General features: G+C 40.7%; 1 protein-coding gene across 1 annotated transcript; it reads left to right on the top strand.

The window, feature by feature from the left end:
• The first annotated feature begins 1,863 nt into the window (after positions 1-1,863).
• LOC135569035 (NLR family CARD domain-containing protein 3-like) lies at positions 1,864-22,505 on the top strand. Its single transcript, XM_065015859.1, has 8 exons — positions 1,864-2,058; positions 3,904-4,047; positions 14,900-15,016; positions 19,026-19,142; positions 19,393-19,477; positions 19,607-19,835; positions 20,214-21,978; positions 22,265-22,505. Exons 2-8 carry the CDS (start codon positions 3,920-3,922, stop codon positions 22,488-22,490), a joined length of 2,667 nt encoding a protein of 888 aa, XP_064871931.1. The 5' UTR covers positions 1,864-2,058; positions 3,904-3,919; the 3' UTR covers positions 22,491-22,505.
• Positions 22,506-23,441: the final 936 nt, after the last annotated feature.

Raw genomic sequence — 23,441 nt, 5'->3', positions numbered from 1 at the left:
TCCCCTGTGCCCCTCCACCAGTACACTGGATTCCCCTGTGCCCCTCCACCAGTACACTGGATTCCCCTGTGCCCCTCCACCAGTGCACTGGGTTCCTCTGTGCTGCTCCACCAGTACACTGGGTTCCCCTGTGCCCCTCCACCAGTACACTGGGTTCCCCTGTGCCCCTCCACCAGTACACTGGGTTCCCCTGTGCCCCTCCACCAGTACACTGGGTTCCTCTGTGCTGCTCCACCAGTACACTGGGTTCCCCTGTGCCCCTCCACCAGTACACTGGGTTCCCCTGTTCCCCTCCACCAGTACACTGGGTTCCTCTGTGCTGCTCCACCAGTACACTGGGTTCCCCTGTGCCCCTCCACCAGTACACTGGGTTCCCCTGTGCCCCTCCACCAGTACACTGGGTTCCCCTGTGCCCCTCCACCTGTACACTGGGTTCCCCTGTGCCCCTCCACCAGTACACTGGGTTCCCCTGTGCCCCTCCACCAGTACACTGGGTTCCCCTGTGCCCCTCCACCAGTACACTGGGTTCCCCTGTGCCCCTCCCCCAGTACACTGGGTTCCCCTGTGCTGCTCCACCAGTACACTGGATTCCCCTGTGCCCCTCCACCAGTACACTGGATTCCCCTGTGCCCCTCCACCAGTACACTGGGTTCCTCTGTGCTGCTCCACCAGTACACTGGATTCCCCTGTGCCCCTCCACCAGTACACTGGGTTCCCCTGTGCTGTTCCACCGAACACTATCAAGCTAACGAACGTTGACACTAAAAAAGTAGTGTGGACTAGAGCTGTTTTTCCCCACCAATCAACACACAGAGAAATAAACAAAGATTTATAATTTAGTAGAGATTTTGCTGATTTTATGAACTTAATCAGATCTGGAAAAAAATATTGTCACTGAATGTATTATGTACTAATCAATGTTGTTCCATTTGTAGTGTAGACCTCTTCATTGTGCTAATATTATATGTTAATTATGTTCCATTTGTAGTGTAGACCTCTTCATTGTGCTAATATTATATGTTAATTATGTTCCATTTGTAGTGTAGACCTCTTCACTGTGCTGATATTATATGTTAATTATGTTCATTTGTAGTGTAGACCTCTTCATTGACATGATGACATGATGACATGATGACTCCTTGCTGTCCCCAGTCCACCTGGCCATGCTGCTGCTCCAGTTTCAACTGTTCTGCCTTACTATTATTCGACCATGCTGGTCATTTATGAACATTTGAACATCTTGGCCATGTTCTGTTATAATCTCCACCCGGCACAGCCAGAAGAGGACTGGCCACCCCACATATGCTCTCTCTAATTCTCTCTTTCTTTCTCTCTCTCGGAGGACCTGAGCCCTAGGACCGTGCCCCAGGACTACCTGACATGATGACTCCTTGCTGTCCCCAGTCCACCTGACTGTGCTGCTGCTCCAGTTTCAACTGTTCTGCCTTATTATTATTCGACCATACTGGTCATGTATGAACATTTGAACATCTTGGCCATGTTCTGTTATAATCTCCACCCGGCACAGCCAGAAGAGGACTGGCCACCCCACATAGCCTGGTTCCTCTCTAGGTTTCTTCCTAGGTTTTGGCCTTTCTAGGGAGTTTTTCCTAGCCACCGTGCTTCTACACCTGCATTGCTTGCTGTTTGGGGTTTTAGGCTGGGTTTCTGTACAGCACTTTGAGATATCAGCTGATGTACGAAGGGCTATATAAATAAATTTGATTTGATTTGATTTGATTCATTGTGCTAATATTATATATTCATTATGTTCTGACCCACCGACTTTAACTCAGAAAACAATTGTCCCGAAGCCAAACCTAGTTGACGAACCCTGTTTTATGGTATTTCATGGCCTTTACTGGCCAACTGCTGTTATGTTTATGATATACTATGGTGTTGTGTCACTAGACTTTGACCAGATATTATTACATCCAAAGATCAACTGAACCTAGAACATAGATACAGAGACACTTGTCATCAGGAAGGTGATCTCTCAGCACAACGGAAAATATCTCAATGACTTGACATGTTCTGGTTGTGAATTCAGGCTACAAGGTAAGAATCTTCCCAGGGATTATTGTAAAGTGTGTAGAGAAATTCAATGTCTGGTGTTATTTTAGTATAGTGAATGACAGTAAAACACTCAGATGTAACAGTCCATTTCACCTGGGACAGCTACGTGACAGTTCAATCATACAAAATGGCGCTAACTGGGTGTAGTCAAGTCACATTCAATAACATGTTGTTCATATAGCTAACTGGGTGTAGTCAAGTCACATTCAATAACATGTTGTTCATATAGCTAACTGGGTGTAGTCAAGTCACATTCAATACCATGTTGTTCATATAGCTAACTGGGTGTAGTCAAGTCACATTCAATAACATGTTGTTCATATAGCTAACTGGGTGTAGTCAAGTCACATTCAATAACATGTTGTTCATATATCTAACTGGGTGTAGTCAAGTCACATTCAATACCATGTTGTTCATATAGCTAACTGGGTGTAGTCAAGTCACATTCAATAACATGTTGTTCATATAGCTAACTGGGTGTAGTCAAGTCACATTCAATAACATGTTGTTCATATAGCTAACTGGGTGTAGTCAAGTCACATTCAATAACATGTTGTTCATATAGCTAACTGGGTGTAGTCAAGTCACATTCAATAACATGTTGTTCATATAGCTAACTGGGTGTAGTCAAGTCACATTCAATAACATGTTGTTCATATAGCTAACTGGGTGTAGTCAAGTCACATTCAATAACATGTTGTTCATATAGCTAACTGGGTGTAGTCAAGTCACATTCAATAACATGTTGTTCATATAGCTAACTGGGTGTAGTCAAGTCACATTCAATAACATGTTGTTCATATAGCTAACTGGGTGTAGTCAAGTCACATTCAATAACATGTTGTTCATATAGCTAACTGGGTGTAGTCAAGTCACATTCAATAACATGTTGTTCATATAGCTAACTGGGTGTAGTCAAGTCACATTCAATAACATGTTGTTCATATAGCTAACTGGGTGTAGTCAAGTCACATTCAATAACATGTTGTTCATATAGCTAACTGGGTGTAGTCAAGTCACATTCAATAACATGTTGTTCATATAGCTAACTGGGTGTAGTCAAGTCACATTCAATAACATGTTGTTCATATAGCTAACTGGGTGTAGTCAAGTCACATTCAATAACATGTTGTTCATATAGCTAACTGGGTGTAGTCAAGTCACATTCAATAACATGTTGTTCATATAGCTAACTGGGTGTAGTCAAGTCACATTCAATAACATGTTGTTCATATAGCTAACTGGGTGTAGTCAAGTCACATTCAATAACATGTTGTTCATATAGCTAACTGGGTGTAGTCAAGTCACATTCAATAACATGTTTATATATTCGTATATCTCGGTTATTTTACAATTTGTATATTTTTCATTATTATTATATATTATTAATATTATTTTATATTATATTATTATATTATTGTTATTATTATTATTATATTATTATTATTATTATTATGGACAAAAGGTGAAAAATATAAATCACGACTACATATTCATTTGATGCATTAAATCTCTTGACTGTTTGGTGAGTCTGTTAGTAAATGTTTAATTTCTAAGAGATAATGAATAAAAGAGAACGTATGATCTATTATTGACCTTCAAGAAATACTGTGTTAAACACAACCAACATGTTGGATCTCTGTTTAGTTGTCACTGTGTTAACCACAACCAACATGTTGGATCTCTGTTTAGTTGTCACTGTGTTAACCACAACCAACATGTTGGATCTCTGGTTAGTTGTCACTGTGTTGACCACAACCAACATGTTGGATCTCTGTTTAGTTGTTACTGTGTTAACCACAACCAACATGTTGGATCTCTGTTTAGGGGTCAGTTCTCTAAAATGAGTCTCTCTGGAGCGAGAAAGAAGGGGGGCCCTGCCTCTAAAACTAGTCTCTCTGGGGAGAGAGAGAAGGGGGGCCCTGCCTCTAAAATGAGACTCTCTGGGGAACATGACACCAAAGCTAAGAGGTGAGATTACAATGTTGTTTGTTTCTAAAACGTGTTTCCACAATTTTTTCACATTTGTTATTTATCAGACAGTATTGCTCAGGGGAACCTTGTCTGTAAAATATTGTTGTTCTAAGATTTTAATTCATAGTTTTTTTGTGTATGAATTTTTGTTTGGCAAAACGCGATATAGCTGGAATGGAATGTTTGTATCCTGTATATTAGACTGTGATATGTGGTTGTCTCACCAGCACACACACACACACGCACGCACGCACGCACGCACGCACGCACGCACGCACACACACACACACACACACACCTCTCTAAAATGTTAGCATGACACAATCATTGAGCCTCTTAATTATTATCTAATATGTTGGCAGCAAAACTTTATAGTGTTTTATTCTGATCGTTGTTACAAGCTGAATTCTGACAATATATCCGTTATATCAACACACTCTTCACTCCTGTTGAAACCAGAAAGGGTTTTATCTTCCTACAATATACAGAACCACTGAAGTTCTATATAGAACCCTTTATAGGAGGTTAGGAAGTGTCTGAGTATACAGTATATATAGAATATATATAGAACCCTTTATAGGAGGTTAGCCTGTCTGAGTATACAGTATATATAGAATATATATAGAACCCTTTATAGGAGGTTAGGAAGTGTCTGAGTATACAGTATATATAGAATATATATAGAACCCTTTATAGGAGGTTAGGAAGTGTCTGAGTATACAGTATATATAGAATATATATAGAACCCTTTATAGGAGGTTAGGAAGTGTCTGAGTATACAGTATATATAGAATATATATAGAACCCTTTATAGGAGGTTAGCCTGTCTGAGTATACAATATATATAGAATATATATAGAACCCTTTATAGGAGGTTAGCCTGTCTGAGTACACAGTTTATATATAATATATATTTAACCCTTTATAGTAGGTTAGCCTGTCTGAGTATACAGTATATATATAATATATATAGAACCCTTTATAGGAGGTTAGCCTGTCTGAGTATACAGTATATATTTAACCCTTTATAGGAGGTTAGCCTGTCTGAGTATACAGTATATATTTAACGCTTTATAGGAGGTTAGCCTGTCTGAGTATACAGTATATATATAATATATATAGAACCCTTTATAGGAGGTAAGGAAGTGTCTGAGTATACAGTATATATAGAATATATATAGAACGCTATATAGGAGGTTAGCCTGTCTGAGTATACAGTATATATTTAACCCTTTATAGGAGGTTAGCCTGTCTGAGTATACAGTATATATTTAACCCTTTATAGGGCTCTTTGGTCAGAACTCTAGAGGTTCTTCTTCACTGAATTGATCTTCATTATATCCAAACACACTGGCGGTCAGGGAGGCATCTCTTTGTTTGAACGATGGCCCACGTCAACTCTGGCATTACAATACATACATTACAATACAATACAATACAATACAATACATTACAATACAATACAATACAATACAATACAATACAATACATTACAATACAACGTTGACCATTAGTTACAGCAAACAACAAACATGTCTCTTCTGCTCCGTTCTTAACCCCTCCTCTCTTCACTAGATGGACGGTAACTTTAGTGTTTAACCCCTCCTCTCTTCACTAGATGGACTGTAACTTTAGTGTTTAACCCCTCCTCTCTTCACTAGATGGACGGTAACTTTAGTGTTTAACCCCTCCTCTCTTCACTAGATGGACAGTAACTTTAGTGTTTAACCCCTCCTCTCTTCACTAGATGGACGGTAACTTTAGTGTTTAACCCCTCCTCTCTTCACTAGATGGACGGTAACTTTAGTGTTTAACCCCTCCTCTCTTCACTAGATGGACGTAACTTTAGTGTTTAACCCCTCCTCTCTTCACTAGATGGACGGTAACTTTAGTGTTTAACCCCTCCTCTCTTCACTAGATGGACGGTAACTTTAGTGTTTAACCCCTCCTCTCTTCACTAGATGGACGGTAACTTTAGTGTTTAACCCCTCCTCTCTTCACTAGATGGACTAACTTTAGTGTTTAACCCCTCCTCTCTTCACTAGATGGACGGTAACTTTAGTGTTTAACCCCTCCTCTCTTCACTAGATGGACGGTAACTTTAGTGTTTAACCCCTCCTCTCTTCACTAGATGGACGGTAACTTTAGTGTTTAACCCCTCCTCTCTTCACTAGATGGACGGTAACTTTAGTGTTTAACCCCTCCTCTCTTCACTAGATGGACGGTAACCCCTTTACTAGATGTTTAACCCCTCCTCTCTTCACTAGATGGACGGTAACTTTAGTGTTTAACCCCTCCTCTCTTCACTAGATGGACGGTAACTTTAGTGTTTAACCCCTCCTCTCTTCACTAGATGGACGGTAACTTTAGTGTTTAACCCCTCCTCTCTTCACTAGATGGACGGTAACTTTAGTGTTTAACCCCTCCTCTCTTCACTAGATGGACAGTAACTTTAGTGTTTAACCCCTCCTCTCTTCACTAGATGGACGGTAACTTTAGTGTTTAACCCCTCCTCTCTTCACTAGATGGACAGTAACTTTAGTGTTTAACCCCTCCTCTCTTCACTAGATGGACGGTAACTTTAGTGTTTAACCCCTCCTCTCTTCACTAGATGGACGGTAACTTTAGTGTTTAACCCCTCCTCTCTTCACTAGATGGACGGTAACTTTAGTGTTTAACCCCTCCTCTCTTCACTAGATGGACGGTAACTTTAGTGTTTAACCCCTCCTCTCTTCACTAGATGGACTTTAGTGTTTAACCCCTCCTCTCTTCACTAGATGGACTTTAGTGTTTAACCCCTCCTCTCTTCACTAGATGGACGGTAACTTTAGTGTTTAACCCCTCCTCTCTTCACTAGATGGACGGTAACTTTAGTGTTTAACCCCTCCTCTCTTCACTAGATGGACTTTAGTGTTTAACCCCTCCTCTCTTCACTAGATGGACGGTAACTTTAGTGTTTAACCCCTCCTCTCTTCACTAGATGGACGGTAACTTTAGTGTTTAACCCCTCCTCTCTTCACTAGATGGACGGTAACTTTAGTGTATAACCCCTCCTCTCTTCACTAGATGGACGATAACTTTAGTGTTTAACCCCTCCTCTCTTCACTAGATGGACGGTAACTTTAGTGTTTAACCCCTCCTCTCTTCACTAGATGGACGGTAACTTTAGTGTTTAACCCCTCCTCTCTTCACTAGATGGACGGTAACTTTAGTGTTTAACCCCTCCTCTCTTCACTAGATGGACGGTAACTTTAGTGTTTAACCCCTCCTCTATTCACTAGATGGACGGTAACTTTAGTGTTTAACCCCTCCTCTCTTCACTAGATGGACAGTAACTTTAGTGTTTAACCCCTCCTCTCTTCACTAGATGGACGGTAACTTTAGTGTTTAACCCCTCCTCTCTTCACTAGATGGACAGTAACTTTAGTGTTTAACCCCTCCTCTCTTCACTAGATGGACGGTAACTTTAGTGTTTAACCCCTCCTCTCTTCACTAGATGGGCGGTAACTTTAGTGTTTAACCCCTCCTCTCTTCACTAGATGGACGGTAACTTTAGTGTTTAACCCCTCCTCTCTTCACTAGATGGGCGGTAACTTTAGTGTTTAACCCCTCCTCTCTTCACTAGATGGACTTTAGTGTTTAACCCCTCCTCTCTTCACTAGATGGACTTTAGTGTTTAACCCCTCCTCTCTTCACTAGATGGACGGTAACTTTAGTGTTTAACCCCTCCTCTCTTCACTAGATGGACGGTAACTTTAGTGTTTAACCCCTCCTCTCTTCACTAGATGGACGGTAACTTTAGTGTTTAACCCCTCCTCTCTTCACTAGATGGACGGTAACTTTAGTGTTTAACCCGTCCTCTCTTCACTAGATGGACGGTAACTTTAGTGTTTAACCCCTCCTCTCTTCACTAGATGGACGGTAACTTTAGTGTTTAACCCCTTCTCTCTTCACCAGATGGACGGTAACTTTAGTGTTTAACCCCTCCTCTCTTCACTAGATGGACGGTAACTTTAGTGTTTAACCCCTCCTCTCTTCACCAGATGGACGGTAACTTTAGTGTTTAACCCCTTCTCTCTTCACTAGATGGACAGTAACTTTAGTGTTTAACCCCTCCTCTCTTCATTAGATGGACGGTAACTTTAGTGTTTAACCCCTCCTCTCTTCACTAGATGGACGGTAACTTTAGTGTTTAACCCCTCCTCTCTTCACTAGATGGACAGTAACTTTAGTGTTTAACCCCTCCTCTCTTCACTAGATGGACGGTAACTTTAGTGTTTAACCCCTCCTCTCTTCACTAGATGGACGGTAACTTTAGTGTTTAACCCCTCCTCTCTTCACTAGATGGACGGTAACTTTAGTGTTTAACCCCTCCTCTCTTCACTAGATGGACGGTAACTTTAGTGTTTAACCCCTCCTCTCTTCACTAGATGGACGGTAACTTTAGTGTTTAACCCCTCCTCTCTTCACTAGATGGACGGTAACTTTAGTGTTTAACCCCTCCTCTCTTCACTAGATGGACGGTAACTTTAGTGTTTAACCCCTCCTCTCTTCACTAGATGGACGGTAACTTTAGTGTTTAACCCCTCCTCTCTTCACTAGATGGACGGTAACTTTAGTGTTTAACCCCTCCTCTCTTCACTAGATGGACGGTAACTTTAGTGTTTAACCCCTCCTCTCTTCACTAGATGGACGGTAACTTTAGTGTTTAACCCCTCCTCTCTTCACTAGATGGACAGTAACTTTAGTGTTTAACCCCTCCTCTCTTCACTAGATGGACAGTAACTTTAGTGTTTAACCCCTCCTCTCTTCACTAGATGGACAGTAACTTTAGTGTTTAACCCCTCCTCTCTTCACTAGATGGACGGTAACTTTAGTGTTTAACCCCTCCTCTCTTCACTAGATGGACGGTAACTTTAGTGTTTAACCCCTCCTCTCTTCACTAGATGGACGGTAACTTTAGTGTTTAACCCCTCCTCCCTTCACTAGATGGACGGTAACTTTAGTGATTAACCCCTCCTCTCTTCACTAGATGGACGGTAACTTTAGTGTTTAACCCCTCCTCTCTTCACTAGATGGACGGTAACTTTAGTGTTTAACCCCTCCTCTCTTCACTAGATGGACGGTAACTTTAGTGTTTAACCCCTCCTCTCTTCACTAGATGGAAGGTAGCTTTAGTGTTTAACCCCTCCTCTCTTCGCTAGATGGACGGTAACTTTAGTGTTTAACCCCTCCTCTCCTCACTAGATGGACGGTAACTTTAGTGTTTAACCCCTCCTCTCTTCACTAGATGGACGGTAAACTTTAGTGTTTAACCCCTCCTGTCTTCACTAGATGGACGGTAACTTTAGTGTTTAACCCCTCTCTGTCCAAGGACCAAACTTTTGAATATTATTTTCAGTGCGCCTCAAGTAGGCTGGAAACATGACATTTACAACACCGTTTTTTTCTGATAACTAGTTAATTGCATCTGCCATGGAGCCCAGTTTCATAATATTACGTTATGTTATATAGTAATTTAGGTCATTCTTCTTCCTGCCAGCTCCTATTAGTTCTATTGAGCTCCGTGGAATCAACTCACCTTCTGAACGTTCTATTCCCAGCTCATTGTTCTGCGTCACAATGGCAGCTTCACTATTGTATCAATGACACCTGCCGGCAATAAGCTTGAACTCTGACGTCAGGTTACTTATTATTAACAGGGTTACAGCTACTTGGTGAACGTGATCACTGTTCGCCTGGATACACGTTGTGGTGACCCACAGTGCTAAACCTTAAACCTTTGCTGGTCATGGTTTACCATATTTGTTTTCAGAAAAAAGTATACCACCTAACTAAAACGTATGTCCCTGTCCTCTTTTTCAAGACGTGGCCGATTTAAACAGCCAGAAGACATAACACTTTTTTTTGACTACTTGTTGTTTCTAAATGGCTGCTGGGTAATTTGATAAGCATCGAAATGTTCGTTCGTAGACATCGGATTGAGTGAAAGCTGCGCAGTTTCACTGAGTTAGAAAACAAATGGACAGGTGTAGCTCATTGATTGGTAGATCTGACGCAGTTGCTACTTCAGATTATGAGCCTAGCAGTTGTCCTGAATGAGTTCTGTAGTTCCCACAGAAGGCCACAGGGATGAGCAAGAGACCTATAAACCCATACTGTTTTTTACCTTAAAAACCCTGAATTTAACAATCAAATCAAATGTATTTATAAAGCCCTTTTTACATCAGCATCTAACCCTACGTATGACCTATTTTAGCATTAACATTAACCCAAATTATTTTAGAAACTGTTTTAGTAATAATATTATGTTAGTAAATACCATTATAGTACTAAATAGCATTGTGATTGTTTTGTTAATCAAAACCTGTCTCAGCATTTTGCTGTTTTTGTTTTGTTATTTTATTATATTTATTATTTCAAAGCAGAACACTTGATCAACAAGCCACATCTGTTTTATTTTTCAAATGTGGTTTGAACTGTGTGACCAAGTAACTTCTATGTGAAAGTCCAGTAATTGGCTTGGGAAAGATGGGGCAGGTTAGAGATCTAAGGAATTAACCAGAAAAATACACTTTATTTCTCAGCTGCCCCACCAACGTCTGTATGTGAATTAATAACTTTTAATTGCAAAATGTCCAATAGGTGGAAGCATATGAACACGAAGCATCAGTTATAGGCTACAAGCAGCAATATGATGGACCATGAAGCATCAGTTATAGGCTACAAGCAGCAATAGACCATGAAGCATCAGTTATAGGCTACAAGCAGCAATATGATGGACCATGAAGCATCAGTTATAGGCTACAAGCAGCAATAGACCATGAAGCATCAGTTATAGACTACAAGCAGCAATATAATATGATGGACCATGAAGCATCAGTTATAGGCTACAAGCAGCAATATGATGGACCATGAAGCATCAGTTATAGGCTACAAGCAGCAATAGACCATGAAGCATCAGTTATAGACTACAAGCAGCAATATGATGGACCATGAAGCATCAGTTATAGGCTACGAGCAGCAATATGATGGACCATGAAGCATCAGTTATAGGCTACAAGCAGCAATATGATGGACCATGAAGCATCAGTTATAGTCTACAAGCAGCAATATGATGGACCATGAAGCATCAGTTATAGTCTACAAGCAGCAATATGATGGACCACGAAGCATCAGTTATAGGCTACGAGCAGCAATATGATGGACCATGAAGCATCAGTTATAGACTACAAGCAGCAATATGATGGACCATGAAGCATCAGTTATAGGCTACGAGCAGCAATATGATGGACCATGAAGCATCAGTTATAGGCTACAAGCAGCAATATGATGGACCATGAAGCATCAGTTATAGTCTACAAGCAGCAATATGATGGACCATGAAGCATCAGTTATAGTCTACAAGCAGCAATATGATGGACCACGAAGCATCAGTTATAGGCTACGAGCAGCAATATGATGGACCATGAAGCATCAGTTATAGGCTACAAGCAGCAATATGATGGACCATGAAGCATCAGTTATAGGCTACAAGCAGCAATATGATGGACCATGAAGCATCAGTTATAGGCTACAAGCAGCAATAGACCATGAAGCATCAGTTATAGACTACAAGCAGCAATATGATGGACCATGAAGCATCAGTTATAGGCTACAAGCAGCAATATGATGGACCATGAAGCATCAGTTATAGGCTACAAGCAGCAATATGATGGACCATGAAGCATCAGTTATAGGCTACAAGCAGCAATATGATGGACCATGAAGCATCAGTTATAGTCTACAAGCAGCAATATGATGGACCATGAAGCATCAGTTATAGTCTACAAGCAGCAATATGATGGACCATGAAGCATCAGTTATAGTCTACAAAGCAATGGACCATTAAATCAGTCTACAAGCAGCAATATGATGGACCATGAAGCATCAGTTATAGTCTACAAGCAGCAATATGATGGACCATGAAGCATCAGTTATAGGCTACAAGCAGCAATATGATGGACCATGAAGCATCAGTTATAGGCTACAAGCAGCAATATGATGGACCATGAAGCATCAGTTATAGGCTACAAGCAGCAATATGATGGACCATGAAGCATCAGTTATAGGCTACAAGCAGCAATATGATGGACCATGAAGCATCAGTTATAGGCTACAAGCAGCAATATGATGGACCATGAAGCATCAGTTATAGGCTACAAGCAGCAATATGATGGACCATGAAGCATCAGTTATAGGCTACAAGCAGCAATATGATGGACCATGAAGCATCAGTTATAGGCTACAAGCAGCAATATGATGGACCATGAAGCATCAGTTATAGTCTACAAGCAGCAATATGATGGACCACGAAGCATCAGTTATAGGCTACAAGCAGCAATATGATGGACCATGAGGCATCAGTTATAGTCTACAAGCAGCAATATGATTGACATAAAATAGCATGCAACCACAGACTATATGTCCCATGCTTTTCTAAAATGGTCTCATGACTTTAGTTAGCTGTATATCTCCTATTAGGGCTGTGTTGCTTTTGGGAGAGAAAAACAAGTGACTATAGCAGGTATTGAATCCCAGGTAAATAATCACTAGTCAAAACCTCAACCTTAGTATACATTCATTATAAAAATCACCTTAATATCTGATATTGTTTATAAACAACCTTGGAATAGAAAAGACAGAGTGGGACTTCCAGCCCGTCAATAAATGACATCATGCAGCCCAGCAGTTAGCAAATAGCACATTTTACACATGGATTCAAACCAGCCACCTTTAGGCCACAGGTCCAACTCCTTAGCCACTGGGTGAAAACCTGAGTTAATCTTGGGGAATAAGCCTGATACATGGTATCACTTGTTATTCATAATTATTACACATAAATCATTGCCAAAAGCACAAGACATATATTATTAATGGATTGATCATATCAAATATCAAAACATTATTTTTATCTGCTCCAAAACAATTACATGTTGTGCAGAAACCACTGACTCACTGCATTATTCTATAGTATTATCAAGACACCTGCTGTTAACTCTTAACTACTTAGGACACCTGCTGTTAACTCTTAACTACTTAGGACACCTGCTGTTAACTCTTAACTACTTAGGACACCTGCTGTTAACTCTTAACTACTTAGGACACCTGCTGTTAACTCTTAACTACTTAGGACACCTGCTGTTAACTCATAACTACTTAGGACACCTGCTGTTAACTCATAACTACTTAGGACACCTGCTGTTAACTCTTAACTACTTAGGACACCTGCTGTTAACTCTTAACTACTTAGGACACCTGCTGTTAACTCATAACTACTTAGGACACCTGCTGTTAACTCTTAACTACTTAGGACACCTGCTGTTAACTCTTAACTACTTAGGACACCTGCTGTTAACTCATAACTACTTAGGACACCTGCTGTTAACTCATAACTACTTAGGACACCTGCTGTTAACTCATAACTACTTAGGACAGCTCACGAGGTGTCATAAATTTCTGCCAACTAGGTGGGACTAGAGACTTCATAAATAGCTTTAATTTATACCCATAAGTGTAAAATGTCTTTATTCTCAGCACTTATACGACCAATTTTCTCCTCTGAGACACTTTGTGGATATGGACCCAGATCTCAAAATATTGTTATAAAAAAACAGAATGTTTGTTTTACATAATAATAAATAATTCATATTACTAATGTAACCCACTGTAAAGACTGGGTTCAGTTGATTGTGTTGCACTGCTCATGTCCGCGTTCTGGAACTGTCCGCGTCCCCGTACAGAACCGTCCGCGTCCCCGTACAGAACTGTCCGCGTCCACGTTCGGTGTTCGGCGCCAAGGATATTGTCCGGTTACGCGCAGAGTGGACTGAGGTGATCTTGGGGAATAACGACGGTGTTTGTTACAGTGTTGAGACACCGAAGTTTACTGTTCAATTTGCTTTTTTCTTTACGGTCAGGGACAGTATGAGTGTAGCCAGATCCTTTTCACTCTCTATACTTGTTTCAATTTGTGTTTCACCGTATTCATCATCGAGACGAGGGACAGACGAACGACCTGCTAACTAACCAGCAGCATCCTAGTTATCCTAGCTAGTCGGTACAGCTCGGTAAGCTAGCTAGCTACTCTACCAGCAGCATCCTAGTTATCCTAGCTACTCGGTACAGCTCGGTAAGCTAGCTAGCTACTCAACCAGCAGCATCCTAGTTACCATAGCTACCACTACATCATCACCGGCTCCCCGGTTGTTTCTTCCACCTGTTAAATCCCGGTGAGGCTTCTCCCTCTCTCGTTGACGGATGCTGGCTACCTCTGTCCGGTTCTCCTCTCTTCACTAGATGGATGGTAACTTTAGTGTTTAAACCTCTGTGTCCAAGGACCGAACTTTTGAATATTATTTTCAGGGCGCCTCAATAGCAGGTATTGAACCCCGGGTAAATAATCACTAGTCAGAACCTCAACCTCAGTATACATTCATTATAAAAATCATCTTAATATCTGATATTGTGAGTAAACAACCTCGAGAGTGCGTCTTCCAGCCCTCCAATAAATCACATCATTCAAACCCTCCCGGTTAGTAAATGTACCTCAACATGCCCCCGGAGAAGGCAGAGTAACGACACCAGCCTTTTAGCGGGGCTGACAGACTGACTACAACGCTCGCGTCGCTAAATGAATTTCGTCATTTTAAATGACACACTGCTCGCGCGCGTTAACTAACGTCTGGAAGTCAGTTTGTGACGCAGAATGAAGCGATAAATAGCTTTTTGGAATGAAACTCTTCTTATGTTTCCCCATCTGAGCTCAGAGTAGATGAGAGATGTAATGTTTGTCTCTGTTGTGTTGAAGCCCAATCAAGCAGGAGAGACCAGCCTCCCCTGTTCCCAGCTGTGTGTCCATGAAGAGTGACTGGTCTATGGATCTACCTATAGAGTTTAGAGAGGGAGACTTTTCTACTGAACAAAGGTAAGAAGAACTCATGGGTCCTGGTCAGTGAGTTAAACAACACTGTCTCTAGTCATTTCTCCTCTCCCATTTTCCAAATCCTTTTGTCCATTTTCATAGTCCTAAAACAATATTAAACAAACACAACATTCCCTCACTGTGTGTGTGTGTGTGTGTGTGTGTGTGTGGTACCTGGTACCCTGCACATTGACTCAGTACTGATACTCCTTATAGTCTCATTATTACCTCAACTACCTGGTACCCTGCACATTGACTCAGTACTGGTTCTCCTTATAGTCTCATTATTACCTCAACTACCTGGTACCCTGCACATTGACTCAGTACTGGTTCTCCTTATAGCCTCATTATTACCTCAACTACCTGGTACCCTGCACATTGACTCAGTACTGGTTCTCCTTATAGTCTCATTATTACCTCAACTACCTGGTACCCTGCACATTGACTCAGTACTGGTTCTCCTTATAGTCTCATTATTACCTCAACTACCTGGTACCCTGCACATTGACTCAGTACTGGTACTCCTTATAGTCTCATTATTACCTAAACTACCTGGTACCCTGCACATTGACTCAGTACTGGTACTCCTTATAGTCTCATTATTACCTCAACTACCTGGTACCCTGCACATTGACTCATTACTGGTACTCCTTATAGTCTCATTATTACCTCAACTACCTGGTACCCTGCACATTGACTCAGTACTGGTTCTCCTTATAGTCTCATTATTACCTCAACTACCTGGTACACTGCACATTGACTCATTACTAGTACTCCTTATAGTCTCATTATTACCTCAACTACCTGGTACCCTGCACATTGACTCAGTACTGGTACTCCTTATAGTCTCATTATTACCTCAACTACCTGGTACACTGCACATTGACTCAGTACTGGTAATCCTTATAGCCTCATTATTCCGGTCGGTAACATTTGAGAGTGAGGCAAATATATAGCATTTTGCGGAAAAAAAACATGATTATTTGTCTCTCTGAAATGAAGACATCAAGTGATTTTAAACAAATACATATCTGTCATTGAACAACCCCATGATTAGATAGTGAACAACCCCATGATTAGATAGTGAACAATCCCATGATTAGATAGGGGACAACCCCATGATTAGATAGTGAACAACCCCATGATTAGATAGTGAACAACCCCATGATTAGATAGTGAACAACCCCATGATTAGATAGTGAACAACCCCATGATTAGATAGTGAACAACCCCATGATTAGATAGTGATACAACAATCCCATGATTAGATTAGTGAACAACCCCATGATTAGATAGTGAACAATCCCATGATTAGATAGTGAACAACCCCATGATTAGATAGTGAACAACCCCATGATTAGATAGTGAACAACCCCATGATTAGATAGTGAACAACCCCATGATTAGATAGTGAACAACCCCATGATTAGATAGTGAACAACCCCATGATTAGATAGTGGACAATCCCATGATTAGATAGTGAACAACCCCATGATTAGATAGTGAACAACCCCATGATTAGATAGTGAACAACCCCATGATTAGATAGTGAACAACCCCAACCCCATGATTAGATAGTGAACAACCCCATGATTAGATAGTGAACAACCCCATGATTAGATAGTGAACAACCCCATGATTAGATAGTGAACAACCCCATGATTAGATAGTGAACAACCCCATGATTAGATAGTGAACAACCCCATGATTAGATAGTGAACAACCCCATGATTAGATAGTGAACAACCCCATGATTAGATAGTGAACAACCCCATGATTAGATAGTGAACAACCCCATGATTAGATAGTGAACAACCCCATGATTAGATAGTGAACAACCCCATGATTAGATAGTGAACAACCCCATGATTAGATAGTGAACAACCCCATGATTAGATAGTGATTAGATAGTGAACAACCCCATGATTAGATAGTGAACAACCCCATGATTAGATAGTGAACAACCCCATGATTAGATAGTGAACAATCCCATGATTAGATAGTGAACAACCCCATGATTAGATAGTGAACAATCCCATGATTAGATAGTGAACAACCCCATGATTAGATAGTGAACAACCCCATGATTAGATAGTGAACAACCCCATGATTAGATAGTGAACAACCCCATGATTAGATAGTGAACAACCCCATGATTAGATAGTGAACAACCCCATGATTAGATAGTGAACAACCCCATGATTAGATAGTGAACAACCCCATGATTAGATAGTGAACAACCCCATGATTAGATAGTGAACAACCCCATGATTAGATAGTGAACAACCCCATGATTAGATAGTGAACAACCCCATGATTAGATAGTGAACAACCCCATGATTAGATAGTGAACAACCCCATGATTAGATAGTGAACAACCCCATGAACAACCCCCCATGATTAGATAGTGAACAACCCCATGATTAGATAGTGAACAACCCCATGATTAGCTAGTGAACAACCCCATGATTAGATAGTGAACAACCCCATGATTAGATAGTGAACAATCCCATGATTAGATAGTGAACAATCCCATGATTAGATAGTGAACAACCCCATGATTAGATAGTGAACAACCCCATGATTAGATAGTGAACAACCCCATGATTAGATAGTGAACAACCCCATGATTAGATAGTGAACAACCCCATGATTAGATAGTGAACAACCCCATGATTAGATAGTGAACAATCCCATGATTAGATAGTGAACAATCCCATGATTAGATAGTGAACAATCCCATGATTAGATAGTGAACAACCCCATGATTAGATAGTGAACAACCCCATGATTAGATAGTGAACAACCCCATGATTAGCTAGTGAACAACCCCATGCCATGATTAGATAGTGAACAACCCCATGATTAGATAGTGAACAATCCCATGATTAGATAGTGAACAACCCCATGATTAGCTAGTGAACAACCCCATGATTAGATAGTGAACAATCCCATGATTAGATAGTGAACAACCCCATGATTAGATAGTGAACAATCCCATGATTAGATAGTGAACAACCCCATGATTAGATAGTGAACAACCCCATAATTAGATAGTGAACAATCCCATGATTAGATAGTGAACAACCCCATGATTAGATAGTGAACAACCCCATGATTAGATAGTGAACAATCCAATGATTAGATAGTGAACAACCCCATGATTAGCTAGTGAACAACCCCATGATTAGCTAGTGAACAACCCCATGATTAGATAGGGGACAACCCCATGATTAGATAGTGAACAACCCCATGATTAGATAGTGAACAACCCCATGATTAGATAGTGAACAACCCCATGATTAGCTAGTGAACAACCCCATGATTAGATAGTGAACAACCCCATGATTAGATAGTGAACAACCCCATGATTAGATAGTGAACAACCCCATGATTAGATAGGGGACAACCCCATGATTAGCTAGTGAACAACCCCATGATTAGCTAGTGAACAACCCCATGATTAGCTAGTGAACAACCCCATGATTAGATAGGGGACAACCCCATGATTAGCTAGTGAACAACCCCATGATTAGCTAGTGAACAACCCCATGATTAGATAGGGGACAACCCCATGATTAGATAGTGAACAACCCCATGATTAGATAGTGAACAACCCCATGATTAGATAGTGAACAACCCCATGATTAGCTAGTGAACAACCCCATGATTAGCTAGTGAACAACCCCATGATTAGCTAGTGAACAACCCCATGATTAGATAGTGAACAACCCCATGATTAGATAGTGAACAACCCCATGATTAGATAGTGAACAACCCCATGATTAGATAGTGAACAACCCCATGATTAGATAGTGAACAATCCCATACCATGATTAGATAGAGAAAAAACACACCAATCTCTTTCAGAAATGCTTTAAACAATAGAAGCTAATTTACTAACATTTCTGAAAAGTGATATATAGTGTTTTGGAATGAAACTCTTCTTCTGTTTCCCCATCTGAGCTCAGAGTAGATGAGAGATGTAATGTTTGTCTCTGTTGTGTTGAAGTCCAATCAGGCAGGAGAGACCAGCCTCCCCTGTTCCCAGCTGTGTGTCCATGAAGAGTAACCGGTCTATGGAACCTCCTATAGTGTTTAGAGAGAGAGACTTTTCTACTGAACAAAGGTAAGAAGAACTCATGGGTCCTGGTCAGTGAGTTAAACAACACTGTCTCTAGTAATTTCTCCTCCCATTTTCCAAATCCTTTTGTCCATTTCCATAGTCCTAAAACAATATTAAACAAACACAACATTCCCTCCGTGTGTGTGTGTGTGTGTGTGTGTGTGTGTGTGTGTGTGTGTGTGTGTGTGTGTGTGTGTGTGTGTGTGTGTTTACTCCCTGGATGAGGAGATGTAATCTAATGTTTTGTCCACAGAAACCAACAGGAGAGATCAGGGTCAGAGATTCTCAGTTGTCAGTCTTCCCAGAGTCATCAAACAGACCTGGACTCCATATTCAGTGTATGTGGTCCTGTTATGTACATTTGTTTTTGTTTACCTCAAGTAAAGTTGATCTGTCAATCATTCATTAATGTGTTGATGAGAAAGCATTTCTTCTCTTGCTTAACTTATTTACTTTATTTATTTCAGTTGCTTGAACAGAAAATTATGACATTTGTGAAGAACGAGCTGAAGATGTTCAAGAGGATTCTTAGTCCAGAACTCCCAGAAGGCTTTGAGAGTCAGAAGCAGGATAAGGAAGTGGTGGATGCTGAAGATGAGCAGCAGGAGAGCAGTGCCAGAGAGGGGGCTCTGAAGATCACACTGCACATCCTGAGGAAAATGAACGAGAAGGAGCTTGCTGACACACTGGAGAAATGTAAGATCTGTCTGCCTCATGTTGAATGATGTTTTATAACATTTAAAAGCTGTAGCTAAAGTACAGCTAAAGTAGCTGTGTAACTCAATGATATTGTAGCAGCCTTAACACAACACCTAGTGACCTCATCAAGTAGCAGCAGGGATGTGTTGTGGTGATTCATTTAGAGAGAGAGAACATTAATAATACCATCAATAATACCAATAATAATATAATCAGTCACACCAGTCTGTAATGCATTATGAAAACATTTACACATTTATACAGTCAGTTAAGAGAAGAAATGACTATAATTGAAAACTTTATAACAGTCCTACAATACTGTAGACATTAAAACAGACGTAATATTAATATCCTCTGTGTTATTTCTTCATTCAGATGAGCTTGCTGTGATTTGCCAACGTGAACTCAAATCTAATCTAAAGAAGAAGTTTCAATGTGTATTTGAGGGGATCGCTAAACAAGGAAACCCAACACTTCTCAATAAGATCTACACAGAGCTCTACATCACAGAGGGTGGAACAGGAGAGGTCAATAATGAACATGAGCTGAGACAGATTGAGACAACAACCAGGAAACAAGCAAGACCAGAGACTGCAATCAAATGTAATGACATCTTCAAACCCTTAACTGGACAAGACAAACCTATCAGAACTGTGCTGACAAAGGGAGTCGCTGGCATTGGAAAAACAGTCTCTGTGCAGAAGTTCATTCTGGACTGGGCTGAAGGAAAAGCAAATCAGGATGTCCAATTTGTATTTTCATTCCCTTTTCGGGAGCTGAATTTGATGAAAGGGGACAAACACACTTTCATTGAACTTCTTAATCACTTCTCAATGGAAACTAAACAATCAGGAATCTCCAACTACAACAAGTACAAAGTTATGTTCATCTTTGATGGTCTGGATGAGTGCCGACTGCCCCTAGACTTCCAGAAGAACAAGATCTGTTGGGACGTCACAGAGTCAACCTCAGTGGATGTTCTGCTGACAAATCTCATCAAGGGAAATCTGCTCCCCTCTGCTCTCCTCTGGATAACTACCCGACCTGCAGCAGCCAATAAGATCCCTTCAGTGTGTGTTGACCAGGTGACAGAGGTACGAGGGTTCAATGACCCACAGAAGGAGAAGTACTTCAGGAAGAGATTCAGTGATGAGGACCTGGCCAGCAGAATCATCTCACACATAAAGACATCAAGGAGCCTCCACATCATGTGCCACATTCCAGTCTTCTGTTGGATTTCTGCAACAGTCCTTGAACACATGCTGAAACATAAGAGAGAAGAGATGCCCAAGACTCTGACTGAGATGTACACACACCTTGTGGAGTTTCATACCAAACAGAAGAATGAAAAGTATCTTGGGAAAGAAGGGACAGGTCCACACTGGGATAAAGAGAGCATTCTGTCACTGGGAAAACTGGCTTTTCAACAGCTTGTGAAGGGCAATCTGATTTTCTATGAAGGAGACCTGAAAGAGGCTGGCATTGATGTCAATGAAGCCTCAGTGTACTCAGGATTGTGCACACAGCTCTTTAAAGAGGAATGTGGGCTGTACCAGGACAAGGTGTACTGCTTTGTTCATCTGAGCATTCAGGAGTTTCTGGCTGCTGTATATGTGTTCCTCTCATTCATCAACAACAATGAGAATCTAATGGATGAACTGCAAACAAACGACAAGCCTGAAGTTACTTTCTACAAGAGTGCTGTGGATAAAGCCTTACAAAGTGAGACGGGAAACCTGGACCTTTTCCTCCGCTTCCTTCTGGGCCTCTCACTGGAGTCCAATCAGAAGCACTTACGAGGTCTACTGACAAAGACAAGAAGCAGCTCACAGAGCCATGAAGAAACAGTCAAGTACATCAAGGAGAAGATCAGGGAGAATCCCTCTCCAGAGAGGAGCATCAATCTGTTCCACTGTCTGAATGAACTGAATGACCATTCTCTAGTGGAGGAGATCCAAAGCTACCTGAGATCAGGAAGTCTCTCTAGACCCAAACTGTCACCTGCACAGTGGTCAGCTCTGGTCTTTGTGTTGCTGACTTCAGAAAAGGAGCTGGATGTGTTTGACCTGAAGAAATACTCCAGATCAGAGGAAGGTCTTCTGAGGCTGCTGCCAGTGGTCAAAGCCTCCAGAGCTGCTCTGTGAGTAAATAAAATGACATTTAAGAACTAATCATCAGGAAGAAATATTCAGTTCAGAGAAAAATATGTATTATAATATGTATATAATATTATATTGTAAAACATATTGAATAAATTCATTGATTTTCACATTAGTATAACAATATGACCATACAATTCTAGGAAACGGAAGATGAATCTATATGTTGTTTGAGAGAATAAACCAAATTCATCTGCCATTGTCCTTCTACACTACTGGTGTTAAATTAACAGCGTGTTTGTGAAGTCATGATGATCTCTTTATCAGGCTGTCAGGCTGTGGAGTCACAGAGAAAGGCTGTGCTTCTCTGGTCTCAGCTCTGGAGTCAAACCCCTCACACCTGAGAGAGCTGGACCTGAGTAACAATGACCTGAAGGATTCAGGAGTGAAGCTGCTCTCTGCTGGACTGGGGAATCCCCACTGTAAACTGGAGACTCTGAGGTCAGTATTATCAGATATGAAAGCACTTTATGTATGTAGTTCTCCCATTTGAATTGTCGTAATTATTCGGTTATATTCACTTATAGTGTATTAAAGTAGTCATACGTTTAGTATTTGGTCCCATATTCCAAGCCTGCAGTGATTACATCAAGCTTGTGATTCTACTAACTTGGTGAATTAATTTGCAGTTTGTCTTGGTTGTGTTTGGGATGTTTTTCCTAATAGAAACTGAATGGTGAATAATGTCCTGTCATTTTGGAGTCACTTCACTTGTATTGTCAGTAAGAATAGAAGATGTTTCTGAACACTTCTACATTCATGTGGATGCTACCATAATTATGAATTAATCGTGAATGATGATGAATGAGAAAGTTAGAGGTACAAACATCATACCCCCTCTGTTATTGGTAATGGTGAGAGGTTAGCATGTTTTGTTGTAGCCTCTGTTATTGGTAATGGTGAGAGGTTAGTATGTTTTGTTGTAGTCTCTGTTATTGGTAATGGTGAGAGGTTAGCATGTTTTGTTGTAGTCTCTGTTATTGGTAATGGTGAGAGGTTAGCATGTTTTGTTGTTGCCTCTGTTATTGGTAATGGTGAGAGGTTAGCATGTTTTGTTGTAGTCTCTGTTTTTGGTAATGGTGAGAGGTTAGCATGTTTTGTTGTAGTCTCTGTTATTGGTAATGGTGAGAGGTTAGCATGTTTTGTTGTAGCCTCTGTTATTGGTAATGGTGAGAGGTTAGCATGTTTTGTTGTAGTCTGTTATTGGTAATGGTGAGAGGTTAGCATGTTTTGTTGTAGTCTGTTATTGGTAATGGTGAGAGGTTAGCATGTTTTGTTGTAGTCTGTTATTGGTAATGGTGAGAGGTTAGCATGTTTTGTTGTAGTCTGTTATTGGTAATGGTGAGAGGTTAGCATGTTTTGTTGTAGCCTCTGTTATTGGTAATGGTGAGAGGTTAGCATGTTTTGTTGTAGCCTCTCATTTAAAATGTTAGCTTCACTGTCA

Source organism: Oncorhynchus nerka, unplaced genomic scaffold (assembly GCF_034236695.1).
Source record: "Oncorhynchus nerka isolate Pitt River unplaced genomic scaffold, Oner_Uvic_2.0 unplaced_scaffold_1257, whole genome shotgun sequence".
Lineage (NCBI taxonomy): Eukaryota > Metazoa > Chordata > Actinopteri > Salmoniformes > Salmonidae > Oncorhynchus > Oncorhynchus nerka.
The sequence above is the reverse complement of the archived record's forward strand: the minus strand, read 5'-3'. Positions and strand labels throughout refer to the sequence as shown.

What these genes read in the sequence shown, in the direction of transcription:
- LOC135569035 (XM_065015859.1), top strand. Translation starts at nt 3,920, where the DNA reads ATGAGTCTCTCTGGAGCGAGAAAGAAGGGGGGCCCTGCCTCTAAAACT. An exon ending in ACCTGGACTCCATATTCAGT is followed by an intron (nt 19,478 to 19,606) that starts GTATGTGGTCCT and finishes TATTTATTTCAG; the next exon opens with TTGCTTGAACAGAAAATTAT. An exon ending in TGCTGACACACTGGAGAAAT is followed by an intron (nt 19,836 to 20,213) that starts GTAAGATCTGTC and finishes TTCTTCATTCAG; the next exon opens with ATGAGCTTGCTGTGATTTGC.